Below are 20780 nucleotides of genomic sequence, written 5' to 3'. Positions count from 1 at the left end.
AAAGTCTTTAATCAGTGTCCATAGCAAACTGAATGGATGGAACATGACAGCTTCCAGACAAGTCAAGTCAACAAGTCATTATATACTACTATGTGCCGGGCAAAGTACGAAGCACTGGGGATAAAAAGAAGTCTTGGCTCTCAAGTAGTTCAGTCTAGTGGGAGAGATAACATGCAAACTAGTGTGCACAAAAACTATACAAACAGGCAAAATTGGAGACAATTTCAAGGAGAAAACATTAGCATTAAGGGGAATGGAGAAATCTTCCTACAGAAAGAAGGACTTTGGTTGAGACTTGAAGGAAGCCGGGGAGCCAGAAGGTAGAAAACAAAAAGAGAATTCCAGATATTTAGTAGGTCAAATAAGAATGCTCAGGGCAAGGGGTCACCCTCCTCCTGGGAGCAGTGATAAGATAAGCCTGAAGCTTGTGTCTATCTGTGGGAGTTCCCCAGTCTCTGCTCCAGGCTTCTCCTCCCATCTTAGGGCTCCTGTAGCAGCAAACACCTGAACTGTTGGTGAGAAAGCAGAGAACTGGTTCCCTGCTGGGACCCCTAAGGCTCCTTCCTCATCAGGAAAAAGCCTTGCACTTGCTCAGCCACAACTCAGTTTTCTGGCTCTCGGCTTTCTTTGCAAGATCCCTGCAAGCCCAGAGCTCTGTTTCCAGCTCTAAATGCCCTGGCCCCATTTACTCACTATCTATGCTGACAATCCAACTTCTGCAGCACAATCAGCAATACTCAGGAAATGGTCCTTTTTCCCCTCTCAGGCAGACAATCTTACCTCCCACTGAGGTATGGAGCTTGCTCTCTGTCCCACAGAGAGGGCTCTCCAAACAGGATCAGGAAGATTCTGGCAATAAGGAGCCCTGCAGTGTCCCACCTTGCCATCACCTCACTCTCTTCTGTGTTTGTAGAGCTCTTCCCCCAATTCAACCTCAAGGCCATCTCATCTTGTCCCATCCTACAACTATACCCAATATGGAAGATATGGTGGTAACACCAGCACCCTCTTAGGTCAGGTTTGGTTTTGAGAAGAAGCGAGACAATTGCAAGTTATTGCACATTTAAGCGTTACTTTGCCCAAACACCTGAAGAATATACAAGAATATGGTGACACTTAGCTTCTCTAACTTGACCCTCTTTCATCTATATCTGAAAACCCATGGCAACTGGTATAGTCTAGGGCATTGACTTTTTAATACCTCTAAATGACTGGGAAGCTGCATTAAAGAAGCTCAGGCTAATGGTGTCTCAGGGGTAGCTTTCTCCTATCACATAAAGAAAGTAATATATTTTTTTTAAATTGGAAGGGCAGAGGTTTAGCAGTACCAGATCTCAAATAACATTATAAAGAAATACTAATCAAAACTGTTTGGTACTGACTTTTTTTAAAAATAGAAACTTGTGTGTTTAAAAAGTTCTGAAAGACAGTTTCTGGGTAATTTAATAATTTTATTAATAGGGCCATCTGGCCGTCTCTCTTAGACCAAAAACCCCTCATGGTGGTAGGCTCAGAGTTTATATGCCCTTTGAAGAGTAGGTGTTCCTGAGGGTAGCAATCAACTCTGGTTAGCAATTAATGGAAAAAAAAAAGACTTTTCCAATGATAGGGTGGACTGCATTACAGTGACATCTTGGAATACATGATTTGGATCACCCAAATCTTGGTCAAAGAGACTTGTCAATTTCCATGTCACCTGTCTGACAAAAGTGAGAATCCACATTTTCCCAAACCTGTCTGAGCGAACACAATGAGTAGGAATGCACTCATTAGCCCAAACAGAATTTATTTTACTGTCTGATTAGATCTTGGTCTGGGTACATCTTTGAGAGAGATTTCCCATGCTGGTGTATTTTTGGATGAGAAAGTAGAAAAGGGGAAAAACCTTTGTCCTAATACAATAATTAGTTATTAATACCAGAGAGAAACAATCACTTCTCATACTTGATCTATAGAAGAGATAAGATACAGTCCAGAAGGAAATTAAGATAGCAGCATGATGTTTGGTAAAACCAAAGACCTCAACTACTTGGGAAAGGACAACAGTTTCTAGGAAAACTGGAAAGCAGTCTGGCAGAAATTAGGTTTAGACTACCAGCTTATAGCATATCCAACAGTAAGTACCAAGCAGATATCAAGATGGCTCAGAGACATCTCAAGCTCAACATGTCTAAAACTGATATCATCTTTTCCCCAAAAGCCTTCCCTCTTCCAAGCTTCCCTTTTTTTGTGGAAGGCATCACCATTCTTCCACATAATAATAGCTAGCATTGATGTGGTGCTTTATGGTTTGCAAAATACTTTATATTTGTTATCTCATGTAATTCCTATAACAACCTTGGGAGTTAGGTATTGTCATTATCCCCATTTTACAGATGAAGAAACCAAGGCTGAGAGATGGCAAGTGATTTGCCTAGGGTCACACAGCTAGTAAGTATTTGAGATAAGATTCAAAATCAGGTCTTTCTTACTCTAAGTCCAGTGTCTGATGAAAAGAGGGTAATTACAAACCATATAAGCATTTTAAAAATCATTTATAGCATTTTGAAAACATAGTGCTAAGAAGAGTGATGAATGGAATGGAGTTAATTTGGGAAGACTTCTTGGAAGAGGTGACTGAATCTTAAAAGTCTGTGGAAAAAATGCATTCAATTTTTTATCAAGTAATCAGATGAACTCCAGGGAAGAACAATTAACATATTCATTTTAGTCAAACTGGCTATTAAAGACTGTTATAAATGTTAGTACTTCATAAGTTTGTATAATTGCCATAATGCCAAAGTTACAAATGTGGGAGGGTAGTTGTGCCTTTGACAGAAATGGGGAGTGCTCAAAGAGAAGTGGGTTTGGGAGGAAAAATAATAGACAATTTTGGACACATCGAGTTTGAAATGCCTCTAGGAAATCCAGCTTGACATTTTTAGTAGGCAATTGGTGATGTGGGAGAGACTTGGATTGAGTTAACCAAAATATATATTTGTGAGTCATTTGTTCAGAGATGACCATTAAATCAAAGAAGCTGATGAGAATGTTGAAGGAGGGTGAGTGGGCTTAGTCCTTAGAGAACCACAGCAGGGTTGAGATAGAGGGCATGACATGGGTGATAGAAAGGAGATGGAAAAGGAGAATATGAGGAAGACCAGAAGAGAGTAGTGTCACAAAAACCTAGAGAAGGGAAAGAGGGTGGTCAACAGTATGAAATGAGGAAAACAGGAGGGTTCAGAATAAGAGACTCTAGCTGTGACTGGCCACAAACTCTCCAGTGTTGAACCAGATTAAAATGTAATTAGGAAATAGTTAACAGAATAAATAAAAATACAATGCCGCATAGATAATGTTTATCTGTGGTTTTTAAATCAGTATATGGCTTCCGGGGATCCTTGTTCAATTTGAGTTTGACATCACTGCTTTAAAATAATGTAAATACATGAAGGGCCCAGTGAACTGATAAAAATAAAAAGTTTGAAGGATAAAAATCTGTAGATGTAATTTCACAATCAGATTTGGCAATTAGATCACATGTAACTTTGGAAAGAGCAATTTCAGTTAAGCAATGAGATTGAAAGACACATTTTGGAGTCATTAAGAGGAAAGGAAATGGAGGCAGTAAGTATATACAGGTTTTTCAGTAAGTTTGAGAACAGGAGTAGAGATAGAATATGATAGCTTGAAAGTCTGATCAAAGAGAGGGATCTTTTTTTTTCTTTTTAGGATAAGATATTTGGCTATGCTTAAAGGCAATGAGAAAGCAATCAGTAGTTAGGTAGAGGTTGAAGATTCAAGAGGGAAGAGATGGCTGTGGTCCAAATCTGCCGGAGAAGTTGGGCAAGAATGGGATCGAGAACAGGAGAGCTGACATTGGGAAGGAAAAAGGCCGTTTCTGTATCAGAGACAGGGGGTCCTGAGAGAGTAGAGGAAGAAAATCGAGAAATTTTTAGGGGAAGAGAAAAAAGAGGATGCTGAAATGAAATGGCATCAGTAGTCTCTGTAAAGTAAGAGGCCAGAACTTCAGATAAAAGGAAGTAGGGTGAAGAGGGAAGGAGAGAAGGGTAGGAGGGCAGGCAAGGTTGGGAGTAGCTTCTCTGGGGAATGAGATAGGGAATCAATTAGGGAAGAATGAAAAACCTCCCTTGTCTCAGTGAAGGCCCCGTTGAAGCTGGAAAGCTTGAATTTATAATGTGCCCAGTTATTGCTGTTGGGAAACTTCCTTTTTCAAGCAGCCTATGGGTAGGAGCGAAGGATGGGAATGGTGGGGACAATCCAGGCTACATTTTCAAGTATTTGAATGGGTTTTATGTGAGAAAGAGAATAGATTCGTTCTGCTTGATGCCAATGGGAAGACCAAGAAGCAAAGGATGGAAGCTGTGGATGTCAGGTATCAATCAGAGTTATTCAAATGTGGAATGGGCTGACTTTGGAGGTGAGGAGTTTCTTCTCACTGGGGGTCACAGTCTCACAGAATCACAGATTTAGATGGGAAAGGAGATTAGAAGACAGTTGGTCTAATTCCTCCTTTTACAGATATGGAAACTGAGGCTGAGAGGAGTTAAGTGACTTTCCCAAGGTCATACAGGTAGTGTCAGAGGCAAGATTGGAACCTAGGACCTCTGACTGCTGAGTCAAGTTTTCAAGTGGAGGCTGAATGACTATCTACCAGCAAAGATATAAAGGGGATCCTTGGTCAAGTATGGGACTTGGACTTGATGGTCTCTGAGGCCCCTTTTAATTCTAAGGTTTTGTGATTCTCTTACCTTTTAGAAATCTGCTCCAACTCCCTATTTTCCTTAGTAAAGGAAACAAGTGTAGAGAGGTCAGATGTAAAAAGATATTAAGATATAATAGTTTTCCCTCAAGTATTAAGTCATTTATTGTTGTTGTTGAATTGTGTCCAACTCTTCATGACCCCATGGACCATAGCACACCAGGACCTTCCGTCCTCTACTGTCTCCCAAAGTCTGTCCAAGCTCTTGTTCATTGCTTCCATGACACTTTCCATCGATCTCATCCTCTGCTGTCCCCTTTTCTTTTTGCCTTCAATCTTTCCCAACATCAGAGTCTTTTCCAATGAGTCCTGTCTTCTCATTAAGCGGCCAAAGTATTTAAGCTTCAGCTTCATTATTTAACTTTCTAGTGAATCATCTGTATTAATTTTTAAAGTACTAATTTGATCTCTTTGCTGTCCAAGGAACTCTAAAAAGTCTTCCCCAGTACCACAATTCCAAAGCATCAATTCTGCAATGCTCAGCTTTCTTTATAATCCAACTCTAACAGCCATACATTGCCACTGGAAAAAACCATAGCTTTGACTCTACAGACCTTTGTCAGCAAGGTGATGTCTCCGCTTTTTAGTATGCTGTCCAGATTTGCCATAGCTTTCCTTCCAAGGATCAAGCAGCTTTTAATTTTATGGCTACAGTCACCATCTACAGTGATGTTTGAGTCAAAGAGATAGCTAAAAAGACACAGATGGGCATTCAGAGAGAAAATAAAAAGAAATAAAACATTGAAAGCCAAGAAAGAAATATTACAGAAAGAACCATATTTTGTCATATCTTGAAGATTTCAAAAACCAAATCTCTTGGTATTTTCAAATATAAACACTTTTAAAATATAAACACTTTTAAATCTTGGCTCAGAATAAAACCACACTCATGTGAAAGACCAAAAAGAATGCTAAGCAACAGAATGCTTAACAGAGGTGTCAGATGAGGAGACCATAAGCTCAAACTGGCCACAAGATGCCCAATAAAACTCTCTGGTGCTGAACCAGTTTAAAATGTAATTGGAAAATACTTAACAAAATAAATTAAAAACATAATGCAATATAGATAATGTTGATTTGTGGTTTTAAAATTAGTATATGACCCCCAGGGATCCTTTTCAATTTCAGTTTGACCCCACTGTTTTAAAATAATATAAATACATGGATATGTGCACTGATAAAGGTAAAATGTTTGAAGGATAAAAATCTGTAGATATAAGTTCATTATCCAGATTTGGTGTTTGATGCATTTCTTGGATTATTCAAACTCTTAGATATAGGAACAAGAAAAATTTCAGAAATGAACAGCGGTTAAATGAAAAGGATAGAAAATAGATCTTATGGGGAAATTTAGGCTTCTTAAGCCCACAGAAGAAATTAAGGAAGGACTCAATTTGATTTAAAAAAATCATTTTGGAAAGAATACTGATTGTGTATCCTCCTTCTCTAATACTGTAACCAGATGAAAAATTTACAGTTGTAACAAGAAAATATTTTATTAGATAAAAACTTACTGATTATGAGAATGATTAAACAATGTAGTAAGTGCCTTCTTCATCTTCCCTAGGGGCTAAATGTAAGCCACAGTAGATTAAATATAGTTAAAGGATTTATGCTATGAATATATATATATATATGTACATATATACATATATATTGCACTGTATAAAACAAGTATTTTATATAGAACCTACTATGTGCACTTTGCTGTGTTTTTTTTTAAAAGAAATATTCTTTCATTTGATCCTCATACAATCCTGGAAGGCAGATGCTATTATTATCTCTATTTTACCATTGAAACTGAGGCAAACAGAGGTTAAGTGACTTACCGAGGGTCACACAGCCAGCAAGAATCTGAGACCAGTATTCTATCCACTGTGCTACGAAATACTACCTCTGTGAAAAGGCATCCTGCCAATGAGGGATGTTACTGACAGCATAAAGCCAAAGAGATCATCCATTTGTCTAGGACAAAGCTGCCCTCAAAAACCCTTGATATAAATAGAAATAGACCATTTAATGATCTATCTGAGGATCGTTTGAATAGAGATGACCTCATGAGGTCCCTTTGATTTTTTATTCAGATATTTCATTACCAATCTTTCCTTTTGTTTTGTTTTGTTTTTTATACAGCGCTCCTGCGTCCCAAGTCAATAATGTTCCAACAACTGGAGAGTAAGTAATGCAGATCTATTCATTCTAATTCTCTCATTGTGAAAAAACAAACAAGAAAAGCAACTTTATTGAAAGACAAAAGGTATTGAATTCATGGAGAGCGACTGGAGCCATAATTTCATAAGCTATAGTGAAGTGTCTTGATAGGAAACTTTCTCTACCAATGCTGGTCAGCGCCTTTTCTGTTTTAGTCTTACAGAGTTGGTCGCCTAGAGCATTGAGTTAATGACTTGCATAGGGTCAAATAGGCAATGTATATATGTAAGTGAGTGAATGATATGTGTTTGCTGCTGCTGCTGATATTTATCATTCATTCTCGAAAGAAGACCTTGACATCAGGGAGGTGACACCATGACATGCAAGTGAATTGGATTTAAGTGAGGCAGGGCTGTGCAAAGTCATCCCCCTCACTTTCTCCTCCGGAGCCATCTGGGTCTAGTGGCCAGATATGGATCAGGACAACTGGAGATAGCCCAGGATGCAGTGCGGGAGCTTGCCTTTTCAAGCTAAGGTGTTTAACATGTCACACATATATAACTTGAAATAATGTCAGTAATTGACATTTATATACTACTTTAGGATTTACAAAGCACTTTCCTCTTAAAACATTGTGAAATAAATGTAAATATTATTAACCCCATTTTTATAGATGAAGAAAGTGAAGCTCAGAAAGACAGAGCAACTTGGCCCACAGCCAGTGTGGGGGCAAAGCTTGAACTGAGGTCTTCGGAATCTAAGATGAATCTATCTTTTAACTTTACTATATTGATTTTTTTAACTGCTTAGATATATCAAATAACAAGTCTCCTTGTGCATTTGTGATATTTCTATCAGGTGGCATGGGATAATGGATAGAAAGCTCACCTTAATCTGGGAAAACCAGGGTTCAAACCTCCCCCTCCGACACAGGCTATGTGAAACTGGACTAGTAGTTCATTTCTCCTTGCCTCCAGACAAGTCTCTAACGTTGTAAAATACACATGAGGTGCTGCTCATCATCTTTGGTAGAGGGAATTCCCCATCAGGAGTTCCCTAGCCCAATAAAGTGACAGTTCCAGTCAGAAAAAGAATATGTACAATATATATATATATATACATGCACACATAGAGTGTAATCTATGTATATAGAAATACATATATTGCATTGTAAATACCTATGATGATATAATACAGAAGCATGTCTGTAAACATATATACACACATACATATATATCACATAGGTATATGCATATGTGTGTATATATTTGTGTATGCATGTTGTATGTATATATATATATATATATATATATATATATATATATATACATATATACACACACATACATAGATGTTTATAGACATATTTCTATCCTTCCTCACCATCAGTATTTCCTCCCAAGATGTAGGCCAAGCTCCCTCTAGAGGGCCTAATGCCCAATTTTTGTCTTTTTCTTCTGAGCATCTACCCATTTCGACCCAAATAAATCCAACCTTTCAGCTGATATATTGTGAGTATTTAAAGCAACACCAGCCATATTAATGATATGCATAATATCTAAATTGAACAGAACTCAAGAAAGGATTGTGTTAATTTGCTGTAATGAGTAGTAATTGCATCTTTGCGGATGGAGGTCAAGGAAAGGAGGTCAAAGAATAGTTACCCATCTATTTCCTTTTTTTTTTCTTAAAGAGACATTACCAGATTTAATAGGCAGATTAAGATTGATCTGATGTTTGGCTTGGCTTCTTATAAAAGCCCTGCTATCTCTTTCTGTTAACCTCCTCTATGAACAATTTATTTACCAAAACCTCAAGAAGACCTGCTTTCCTAAGAATGGGTCTATTAATTGTTCTCTAAAGAAAAATTTTCTTTCCTTATTCTACTTTATTTTCAATGACACTTTCTTCCCGAATACTTCCTATCATCCTTCCTTTGCTTACTATATACATTTCTGTGACTTTAGATACCATGCAAAGACTCAGAACACATGTAAAGAACTAATGAAATGTTTCATTTAAAAGAGAATGTGTTGCGTAAGCATGTGGAGGCTAAAGTCCCATGTGTTGCCTGGTATGACAGACATACCAAAGCCACAAATTCATTACCATATACTGAAAAAAAGTAAGATTATGGGGGCAGGTAGGTTGCGCAGTGGATAGAACACTGGCCCTGGAGTCAGGGGGATCTGAGTTCAAATATGGCCTCAGACATATAACACTCACTAGTTATATGACCCTGGGCAAGTCACTTAACCCCATTGCCTAGCCCCTCCTCCCCACAAAAAATTAAGATTGTGGAGACATGTTTTAATGGCAATCACTCTGTAGATGCTAAAACTTGTAATTGACCAAAGATGTTTTTTACTTACTAGGTTCTTAGAAAGAACAATTCGATCAACTGTGGAACAGCATCTTTTTGATGTTCAAGACTCTGGGGGTCAAAGTTCAGAAGATTCAGAATGTGGGGGACCATCAGCTTCTTCCACAGCAGCTGCCAGGCAGAAAAGGTGGCATAACAAGAATCAGAATGAAATCAGACATAACAGAGAAAGGTAAGATGGGAAACATTCCTTTTGTGTTTATGCATATGTAAATATGGTAATTGCACATACAAATCTCTAACTATATATGCATTCCTAAAATATTGCTATGCTGCAGCTATGTTTATTGGTTATATCTTTATAGCCCCCCCCAAAATTTCATGTATTTAGAAGCATTTTTGATTGATAACAATTGTCACTTTTCATGTAGAAATTTGTTCAGACTTTACTTAGAAGTCTTGTTTTCCCCACTAACAACCTATTTTGGGGTAATAGTAAACCATTTGGAAGGAAAGCAGACCTATGATGTGGTATTTATAAAATATCTAGCTACAGTGTTGTTTTTGGTTGTGAAACCTAATCCCTTTGATTCTTAGACTAGTTCATGAATGAGCTGTTGCTGGTCCATTGTTCTGGAAAAGGACCATGACATCAGGGAGGTGATGCCATGACATGCAAGTGAATTGGATTTAAGTGAGGGAGGGCTCAGTAGGTTCTTCTAAAACATTAGCCTGAGGAAAGGTAGAAAAGTAGTATTGGTGTGGTAGAAATAGTGCTGATCTTAAAGTTAGAAGATCTGAGTTCAAATCCTAATTCTGACACATCCTTGCTATGTGATTTAGTCACTTAATTTCTTTTTTTTACTTAATTTCTTTGAGCCTGTTGTGAGGATGAGATATCTATTTGAAGTACTTTGCCATTTTATAGCACTATAGAAATGTCACTTATTGTTACTATTAAATGTCACTCTAACATTATGACTATAGAGAAGAACTTATCATAGGGCAGATCCGATTTAGATACCATTAATGGAGGAAATATGCAAGAAATGTCACTTTCATTAAAGTCTCAGGTATAAGGCATTCACATATACAACCTAAAGGTGAGTGTTAGGGAACAAGGCTTACATTGTAGGTGTAGTGTTATACTGAAGATCAATATTATCTCTCAGAAAATACAGATAAAAGGATGTCTTACAATTAAAAAGAATATATAGGAGTAAAAGAAAAGAATATCTTGCTGTTGTAATGGTTACTGTACTATAAGTTTAATAAGAAAAAATTTTTGAATTACTTGTGTATAGTAGTAGTAGTATCTTTCTATTTTTTTTTTTATAACATTTCTGCCCCAGTATCTGCTACCCTTAAAATATATGGACTGGTTAGAGGCAGTAATGAGTTTTTGAAAATCCAGGCCATCTCCCATGCCTGGCATGCCCTGTCTCCTTACCTCTGTCCCATAGAATCCCAGACTTCCTTCAAAGCTCAGACCAAGGCGACCTCCTATAGGAAGCCTTTCCTCATGCCTCGGCTTCTACTGCTACTTCCTGGAATTACTTCAAATCTAATTTGTATATACTAGTTGTGCACATCTTGTTTTCCCCAATAGAATGTAAGTTCCTTGAGGTCAGGAAGTACTCCATTTTTGTCCTTTTATCCCTTAGACAATACATAACTAAATAAAAGCTTATTGATTGATTGAATAAAGTATATATTAAATATGTAGATTAAGATAGAACCATTTACTGCTGTCCTTATAGGCTATACAGATATCCTTCCACATCATAGGGGTTAGGGACCTGGCATCCCCTTCAATCTGGAAAATCCACGTAAAAGTTTTTGGCCCTCTCTTTGTACCAGAGAAGTCTGGATTATTATGGTATTATACAATACTATACATATATTTTATGCATTTCTTAGTTTCTAAACTTTTTCTGTGTTGTATGCTGGCCTGTATGTGTCATCTGTGGCTTCTGCAAAACTCCAAAAAAATTCCCATTTAATTTCTTATGCTGACCTGCGGTATGTTGAAATTGTGATGGGGAAAGTTGCAATGTGGAAGGGATAACTGTACATTTAAAATAAAGAGTAAAGCAAAAAAAAAACCCGTAAAAGTAAAAACATTTAAAATAAAGAGTAAAGAGATAGAAAAAGTTCTATTAAGTCTGTCTGAAAAGCTAAAAGCTCTTTTCACTGGTATACCCAATCAAGCAACTTTTGACGTAGGTAGGTCAGAGGTTAGACATAGCAACGGTCCATCATTAGGAGGCAATTTACTTGTATAAATTGATAAAGAAATATGAGCAGGATTGTATTATTATTTGTGAAAACAAAAATACATGGAAGTTTGAAGACTATTTCTGTGAGGGTTATAATGAAGTAGTGCACAGTTGGAGAAAAAATGGAATATGGCAGAGCTTAAAGGAAATTTAAAAAAAATAAAAAACCAAACTGATGATAAGACCTGTACCCAAACAAAATGAGGGAAAAAATATATTGGTGCTCATCTGTCCAACCATACCTCACACCACGTGCAAACATAGCACAGAATTTTGAGATAATTCACATAAGGACTTGTGTACTAAAGGCATCATGACTTAAATATTTGCTTTCCCTAGCAACTTCTCCACAAGAAATATATTTCCTGCAGGGAAAAACAAAATTCCTACTTAAGCTAGGCATAGTGGTGACATTTCATTTTGTATATTTTAATAGGTTTTATTCTACTGGGCTCCTTTGGAAGTACTAGAAATTGTGAAGGAATTTTCTTTATTACTTTTTAAAAACACTTTTTAGGATTTAAACATAAAAACTGCAGCAGGATATAGTGAAAAGAATGTTGGACTTGGGGTCAGAGAACCTGGTTACACATCCTGGCTCTGTCACCTGCAGCCTGTGTGACCTTGCCCATTGACCATCCTCAGGTCTGCGTTTCCTCACCCATAAAATAAGGGGATTGCACTAGAATCCAAAAGCTAGATGATCTGTAAGGTGCCTTTCAGTAGCTGAGCGGTCAAAAAATATTGTTGTTTGTCCTTCGTTCTTGAAGAGAACCATGACATCCAGAAGATGATGCCATGACTTGCAAATGAATTGGATTTAAGCAAGGGAGGGTGTGCAAAGTCTCACTTTCTCCTACGGAGCCATCTGGGTCCAGTGGCCAGGTATAGATCAAGACGACTGGAGATGCCCCCCTCCCCGCTCAAAAGATATGAGTAGTTTTCAAGAGCAGAATTTTAAACTATCAACAACTATGTAAAAGATTGTTCTAAATCACTAATAATATGAAAAAATTATAACTACGCTAAGGTTATACCTCAGACCCAGAAGATCAACAAAGATTGACAATTCTACGTTAAAGGTTATTTGGGAATATAATAATAACTAACATTAACATAGCATTTACTATGTTCCAGTCACTGTGCTAAGTATTTTACTATTATTATCTTATTTGATCCTCACAACAATCCTGGGAAATAGTTGCTATTATTATCCCTGTTTTACAGATGAGGAAACTAAGGCAAACAGCAGTTAGGAGATTGGTCCAGGGTCACCCAGCTAGAAAGTAACTTGAAGCTACATTTGAACTCAGATCTAGTGCTCTATCCACTGCACCACCTAGAAGCTCCTGCTAAAAGGCTCACTTTTGGTGGAATACTGAAATGGTTCAACTATTTTGGAAAATAATTTGAATTTATATGAGAAAAATCACTAAGGTATTCATAACCTAGAGATGCCAAAAATGAAAACAAAGTGGGTGATTTGATGGGGGAATGAATAAACAAATGGTGGTACATGAATGTGATGAAATATTATTGTGTCATAAGATGAGAAATATGAGACCGGTAGGAACTAATAGAGAAGAAAATGAGAACCGTGTACGTCATCACCACTGCAGTCACCATAGTCTGAGTGACCATTTGGAAAGCAGATGGTGAAATACACCTTTCCCTTTTTGGTAGACAAGGGAAGAATGGGGCATGTGTTCTCAATCAACCAATCAGTCAGTCAGTTGAGAGATGGTTTTGTTTAGCCGTTTCCGCGGGCATGTTCCTTAGGTGGAGGAAAGGAGTGGGATGGGAGCTGAGATTTAAAAAAAAAAAGTGCAAAGTGCAGCAAATTTGAAGTTAGTGGAACTGAATTAAAATTTTGTCTTTCCTACTTACTAACTGGGACTGTGAAAACCTCTTAATCTCTTTGAAACTCAGTTTCCTCATCTTTTAAATGGAAAAATTAGTATTTGCATGACCCAAATTCTAGAGGTTTGTGAGGAGAGCACTATGAAATTGCATCATTGTTATATAAATGCGGGTCATAACTATCATTTTTGCCAATCTCCTCCTCCTCCCCCCTCCTTCTTCTCTTCCTCCTTCTCCTCCTTCTTCTCCTTCTCCCCTTCTTCCCCCCTTCTCCTCTTCCTTCATCTCCTGCTCTTCTTTCTCCTTCTCTTCCTCCTACTCCTCATCTTCCTCCTCTTCCCCCTTCTCCTCTTCTTTCCTCCTCCTTCTCCTCCTCCCCCTCCCTCTCTTCTACCCTCCTTCTTCTCTTCCTCCTCTTTCTCTTCTCCATCCTGCCCCACCTTCCCCATCTCTTCCTCCTCCCCTTCCTCCTCCCTCTTCTACTGATTCTTCTTCTGCAGCTGCTCACAGGGGCCTAACCCACTGCTGATATGCTTAGGAGCTCTGATCGGCTCAGTTTCACTCCTTCTTAGGCAGCTTAGGGCCTCCCTGTTCTTGTGAGCTCACTATTTGGTGACAGTGAGGCCACCCACTGAACTTTAGTCCACTTCAGCTCTGGACTCCTGAGTTCAAGTGATCTACCAGTCTCAGCCTCCCGGGGAGCAGGATTTGCAGACAATAATAGTTTGTCCAAGACACCTTATTACTTTCTTCTCTATTAGGTAATGTAATTTGGACATTTATGGAAAGAAATTTGCTAAATAAATTTGTAGTTTAAATAAAATTTCATGACAGCATATTTAAGCTATTTAAAGAGATCTATTTTTAAGAAATTTAGAAGTTTTGTTTGCTCATAATACCTATGCTAATTTCAGAAAATTCTTATCTATTCATAAAATTAGGTTATTATATCCTCTTATAAAACTCATTTCTAATATTGCACAAACAGAAAAGAAACCAAACTGCATTTTAAATATTAGACTCTTACCTAATTGAAACTTTGCCCTTTGATTAACTTATTTTATTGAGGTTTTACTTTGTCCACTGCATTAGCATAGCACTAGGGAAGTTTGGGGGATGTATTGGAGAAGAAAAAAATATGTTATTTTCTAATTGCTTTTTAATATTTCCCACAAGGGTGATAAATCTCACATTTTATAATAGGACATTTGATTTCCTTTCCCAGGTATCAGATTCTCTTTACGACCAAAAGATAAATCCCTTCAAACCTATATCCCAGAAGCCTCTTTTGAATTTTTAATTCTTCTCCCTTTTAAAAAAATATATACATTATTTTGCCTACAATTGAAAAAATTATACATTGTAGAATAGTAGCCCTTGCAAATTTGTGTCCAAGAATAACTTGCCTTGCAAAATAAGTAACTTATTTAGCATACGGATTTGCACAGGCTGTTGCTCAGGAGTTGTGGTGCTTTTGCCTTTAATCTCAGGGTGAGACCTGGGAATCCCTGGTACTCATCTCTCCTTCTTCAGTGAGCTCTGATGATTTATGATCATGGGTCTTTTCTCCTATCAGTAAAATTAGGCATAAAAAAGTCATACTTGTTTTTTAAATTGAAGGGTACTTATCAACAAAGAAAATATTCCTTCTGAGTTCAGCAGCCTCGAGGATTGTATTTTGACTGCACAGGAAGCAGAAAAATACCAGGAAAACATCTGTGTATATATCGAAGAAAACAGCAAACCTAAAAGACAGAAATCCCAGTACCAGACTTTCTGAGATTAATGACAACCAAGATAATCATGTGGTAAGTGATTTTTTCCTATAAAATATTGAAATGCAGCTTGTTTAGGAAGATTGTTTCTTTCTATTAAACATTACAGAACATGAAAAACTCATTTTGGACCCAATTTCATTGAATCATGGAATTTCAGAGATGGAAGGGACCATTGAAATCCTGTAATCTAACACTTGTTTACAGATGGGGAACCAGAGATAGAGAAAGGTTAAATTTTTGCCAAGATAGCATTGTTATGAACTTTTGCAACCAAAATCAGCCTTGGGTTTTCCTCCATTGGAATATTTTTGAAAGCAGTTAGATTTTAGTCAAGGCAAATTGATGTCTTTTCTCATTTCCACACCATCCTTTGAGTGTTACCCCATAGTTTACATTTTTAAAAATAAATGAAGACAGGTAATAGCCAGCACACGGATCAATCTTGCTGCTGTCCAGCCTGACCATGAGCTCCAGTATCCTGGAAAGGAGAGGCCAGAGCACTCTCTGTCCTCTGGCTTGGCTTCTCTCAAAGCCTGCCTTCCAGCCCTCTGGGGTTCATCCCCAAGGCTGCTGTCCAAAATCCTCCTTTTTGGAGAGGCTTTTGGCAGACCACCACTTTAATACAGTATAATTATTAATTTTAAAATAATGTTATGACCAACTTAATAACCATCTCCATGAGAACAAAACAGAATAAAATCATACTTGAAGCCATAAAAAAATAAATGAAGAAAGGTAGCATGACAGAATGAAGAAAAAAACAGCTGACCTCAGGATCAAGTCCCACCTATGATACACACTGATTACGTGACCTGGACAAGCCACTTAATGTCTCATTGCACCCAGGTAATTAACTCTCTAAGACAGCAAACTTCAAAGCCGGTGCTAACCTACAATTGAAGATGGAGTTTCCCTACCGAGACTTCCCAACACTAATGAAATCTGAGGTTTAGAACCCTCCCTAACCCTACTATTCCACAGAACCTAAGAAAGAATAAAAAGGAGTGATGATTCTAAGACCTCCCCCTCCAAATTATTTTGTATATGCATGTATGCAAAATATATTTGTATATATAAAAGTATGTGTGCATATGTAAAAATGTACAAAGTATATGTGGGCATATATGTACATATATAATATATACAAAGTGGGTGTGTATATATACTCGCACATATATAAACAAAATATGTGTATATATCTATAATCTATGTATATACATATATGTATATACATTGTATATATTATATTATACACTGTGTATATATTGTATGTGTATATAAAATGTATTTTATATATAAATAAAATATAATGTATAGTGTGTGTGTGTGTGTGTGTCTGTGTGTGTCTGTGTGTGTCTGTGTGTGTGTGTGTGTTACCCTTGTACCTCCCGATTGAAGGTAAGCTTCTTGAAGGCTGGAATCACTTTTGTTTTTTTGTATCTCCGTTTCCAGAATAGTGCTTGGCACATAGTATGTACCTGGTAAACGAATTATTTATCAAATTAATCAAGATCTTTCATGATAAAAACTTATTTTAAAATATTCATTCAAAAAACATTCAACAGTTCAACGGCTTAGCCCTACATATGCCACTGATACAGTGTTTGGATCATTGGGCAAATTGCTTTAAACAAAGAAATATTCATTTCAAGTTTACCATATGCCTGGTTTTAATTTATGTGCCTCAGTTTCTTCTCCTTATAAGAAACTTGCTTTCTAATTCATTCTTGTAAAAAAAATTAATTTCGAAACTTAGAAGATAAATTATAACATGCTGGTGGATGGGGGATTCAAATATAGACATGATTTCTTTGAAAATTCCTTTAAGGGTTTGAGAAAGTCTGTTAAGGAAACTCCTTCTACCAGTTCAGAACAGCATCACATCTGCAATTTGTTTTCTTAGAAAGTTGCCTGGGGCCAATTGTTGTCCTTCCTTCTTGAGAGGACCAAAATGATGTCACTATGTTAGAGTCAAGTTATAATGTGCCCTGACTGTGGCTGATCAGACCAGTATGAGCTCGGAGTATTCTACCACAGGCTGGGCACAGATAGTCCGTGTGAACATTTGGGGCAGGGTCTCTAAATTTGCCCATCTCCCAGTTTTTTTGGTTTTGTTTTTTGTGTGTGTTTTTTTTTTAACTACTTCAATTCTGCTTTGCTCATAGAGCACAGCACCTTGCCTGGGGACATTAAAAGGTTAAGTGATTTGCCCTTGGTCACATAGGATACATCTGGGGTGGACCTTGAACCAAGATCTTACAGATTCCATTATCAGCTTTCTATTCATTACACCATGCTGCCTTTCAAATTTTCTTGAGTCTTCTTATACAGAATGAGCAGTATGGAAATGTTTACATGACTGCACATGTATAAACCATGTTGTGTTACTTACTGTCTCAGAGAGAGGGGAGGAGAGGGAGGGATAGAATTTGGAACTCAACACTTAAAAATGTTTAAAAATTGTTTTAACATGTAATTGGGGGAAAATAAAATATGTAAAAAAGGGGGAAAAAATCACATGGATGCATACAGAGATAATCAAAGGACAGTTAATCATATTACTTCTCATGTATATAGAATCCATTTTGAGATCATCTTGGCTGTATGATTTATTTGGGCTTCCCTACCAAGACTTCCCAATGCTAATGAAACCCCACCTAACCCTAGCACCCCACAGAACCTTAGGCAAATCACCTTAATTCTCTCTGAGCCTGTTTCCTCATTTATATAAAAAAGGATTGGACTATGTGATGTCCAAAGTCCTTTTCAGATTTAAATTTGTGACTATGAACTGTAATTAATTTTTTCTTTTTCTTTTCTTTTGGCTAGGCAATGGGGTTAAGTGACTTGCCCAGGGTCACACAGCTAGTAAGTTTCAAGTGGTCTGAGGCCAGATTTGAACTCAGGTCTTCCTGACTCCAAGGCCAGTGCTCTATCCACTGCACCACATAGCTGCCCCAAATCATTCAATTAAAAAAAAATTTTTCTGATTAATTTTTTATCCCATTCTATTCTTCCTGGGCCAATTAGCATGCTTCAGGACTATACTTACCAATGTTCATGGTCAGGGAATAACCCTAATTTTAATGTTAGTCTGTTAACAGTTAAAAGTTTATTATGGTGGTGCAGTGGATAGAGCACCAGCCCTGGAGTCAGGAGGACCTGAGCTCAAAACCAGCCTCAGACACTTGATACTTACTAGCTGTGTGACCCTGGGCAAGTCACTTAGCCTCATTGCCTAGCAAAAATTTAAAAAAAAAAGATATCAAGGAAAATATTAATTTTCTACATTATAAGCACAAGGCCACAAGAAATAATTTTTAAACTAATTTTATATTAATCTAAATCTAAGCATTGTTCTACTTGGAGAGAGAAATGATAGAATCCCCTCAAGGTCTCACATATCTCTTTAACACAAGTCATTCCAATGTCACATTTTAAATAATGAAACTTTTACAATATGGTGAAATACAATTACAGCTCAGGGCAAGGTAAAAGTTCATATTTTGCTTAATCAAACAGAAAAATTGTTACTTGAACTTTAGGCATACTCATGGAGAATCATTTTCCTAAAATCCCCTAATCCTGTTTTACCATGTCCATCATGGGCTCTCCTTTCTAGCTGGACAAAGGAGAATTAACATAGGCAGAAACCTTTTCCCTCTCCTCCGTATCCTTCAGGGGTGGGGAACCCTTTATCCTTTCATGGGATGGGGAAAAAGGATGACTTTAACTAGACAAGGGGTATTTTCCATACTAAATCTATGTATCACCCTCCATCCACTTCCCTAAAACAAAGGGCTTCAGGTGGAAAGAGTTACTTGAAAGCACCTTGGGCTTGGATGAGAACATCTGTATTTAAATTCTGGCTTGGAGACTAATTAAGGTGTGTGACCTTGCCAAGTCATTTCATTACTTCAGTTTCCTCATCCATAAAATGAGAGCAATTATTTATTTACTCCTGCTCTCATTTTTATTAGCTCTATTTCCTTATGTTTTTTGGAATTTCCTTCTCTCCCCCTTCCCTTTTCCAGTTTCTTTTGGTACAGATAATTCATCTAATCTTTTATTTTCTCTTATTGATGCAGGTATACTGTTATAATTTTTCTTCTAAGAACCATTTTGATAAGGGCTATTAATATCATTATCTTTTAAATATTATTTTATCATGTTTTTCAGTTTCATCCTTAATCTCATTTGTTTTTAATAGATTTTTTTTTTGTTTTCATGTAGTTATACCTTTTATATTCATTGATACTATAGCCCATGTCATTACGTGAATTATTTCATAACTCCTTCAATCGCTTTATGATTCATTATTTGGAGAATAAAAACTAATAACTTTTAGCAAAGAACACAGACCTCAGAACTAAGTTAACAACAATATTCATATGGGTTTAAAGTAGTACCTTTGGTACATATTTTACATATAACTTGACAATTAGATGTTTTTCTAAGCAGTTTTAACACTAAGAAACCAGTCATTTACTAAAAGCACTGGGTTCTTTTGAGCAAATACCTTTAATCTAAAAAAAAATTAAAGAAATTGAATACTTTTTTTCAATTTAAAAAATTCATCTTACTGTGCTTAACAGCATGACCATCATTTTAATTCACTCTTTGCTATTCTAGCAATCTGTCATCAAGCATTTAATAGCAGTCTGTTCTGTGCCAGGCACCATTTTAGGCAGTAGGGACCCAATGACAAAAGTCTCTGTCTTCCTGCTGCTTTCATTATATGTACACATATAAGTCTATACAAAATACGTACAAAATAAATGAAGGGTAATTTCCGGACGAGGTAGGATGCTGTTGCTATTTCTAGAAAGAAAAACCTTTTCTGGTAGGAGGTGTGCCATTTGAACTGAGCTTTGAAGAAAGGTAGAGATTTTAAGAGGTAATGTATTTCAGGTATATTGGGTAGTCTGTGCAAAGATAAATACAGGACCTGGAATGTTTTGAGCCCCAGCAAGAAGACCCATATGGCTAGAGCATAGATTACCTGAAGGAGGAGAAATGTGCATTGTGATCTTGATATTTGATCTTGAAGGACAGACCTGACACTTTCCTATCAGATTCCATTGCTGTAGCTTATCTGCATCACACCTGCTAATTGTGGGCATCCCACAGGTCTCTGTTCTGGGCCCTCTTATCTTCTCCCTCTATACTATTTCACTTGGTAATTTCATCAGCTCCCATAGATTCATTTGTCATCTCTCTAAAATTCTACTTTGAATAGATTCTCAGATCTAATTATCTGGCCCTAACTTCTCTGCTGACCCTTCAGTCTTGCATTTCCACCTGCCTGTGGGACATCTCTAACTGGATGCCTTATAGCATCTTAAACTCAATATGTCCAAAATTGAACTCTTTATCTTTTCCTCAAAACCCTCTTCTTTTCTGACTTCTCTGTTACTGTCAAGGACATTACTATCCTCCCAGTCACTCAGATTTACAATCTAGGTGTCATCCTTGACCCCTCATTTTCTCTCACCCCCACTCCACTTCCAATCTGTTGCCAAGCTCTGTCAATTTGACCTAACATTTCTCATATATGCCCCTCCTCACTGACACAATCCTGGTATAGGCCCTCATCGTCTCATGCCTGCAATGGTCTGATGACTGGT

General features: G+C 37.2%; 1 protein-coding gene across 1 annotated transcript in view; it reads left to right on the top strand.

Moving 5' to 3' along the window:
- Positions 1-20780, top strand: part of FAM13A (family with sequence similarity 13 member A) — a 102619-nt gene that overhangs the window by 22437 nt on the left and 59402 nt on the right. Inside the window, 4 exon segments of the mRNA XM_020988305.2 lie at positions 6896-6937; positions 9289-9468; positions 14996-15137; positions 15139-15183. Of these exon segments, the coding sequence (XP_020843964.1) occupies positions 6896-6937; positions 9289-9468; positions 14996-15137; positions 15139-15183 (409 nt within the window).

This window comes from Phascolarctos cinereus, unplaced genomic scaffold (genome assembly GCF_003287225.1).
Source record: "Phascolarctos cinereus isolate Bilbo 61053 unplaced genomic scaffold, phaCin_HiC Scaffold_9;HRSCAF=440, whole genome shotgun sequence".
Lineage (NCBI taxonomy): Eukaryota > Metazoa > Chordata > Mammalia > Diprotodontia > Phascolarctidae > Phascolarctos > Phascolarctos cinereus.
This window is presented reverse-complemented; position numbering and strand designations above follow the sequence as displayed.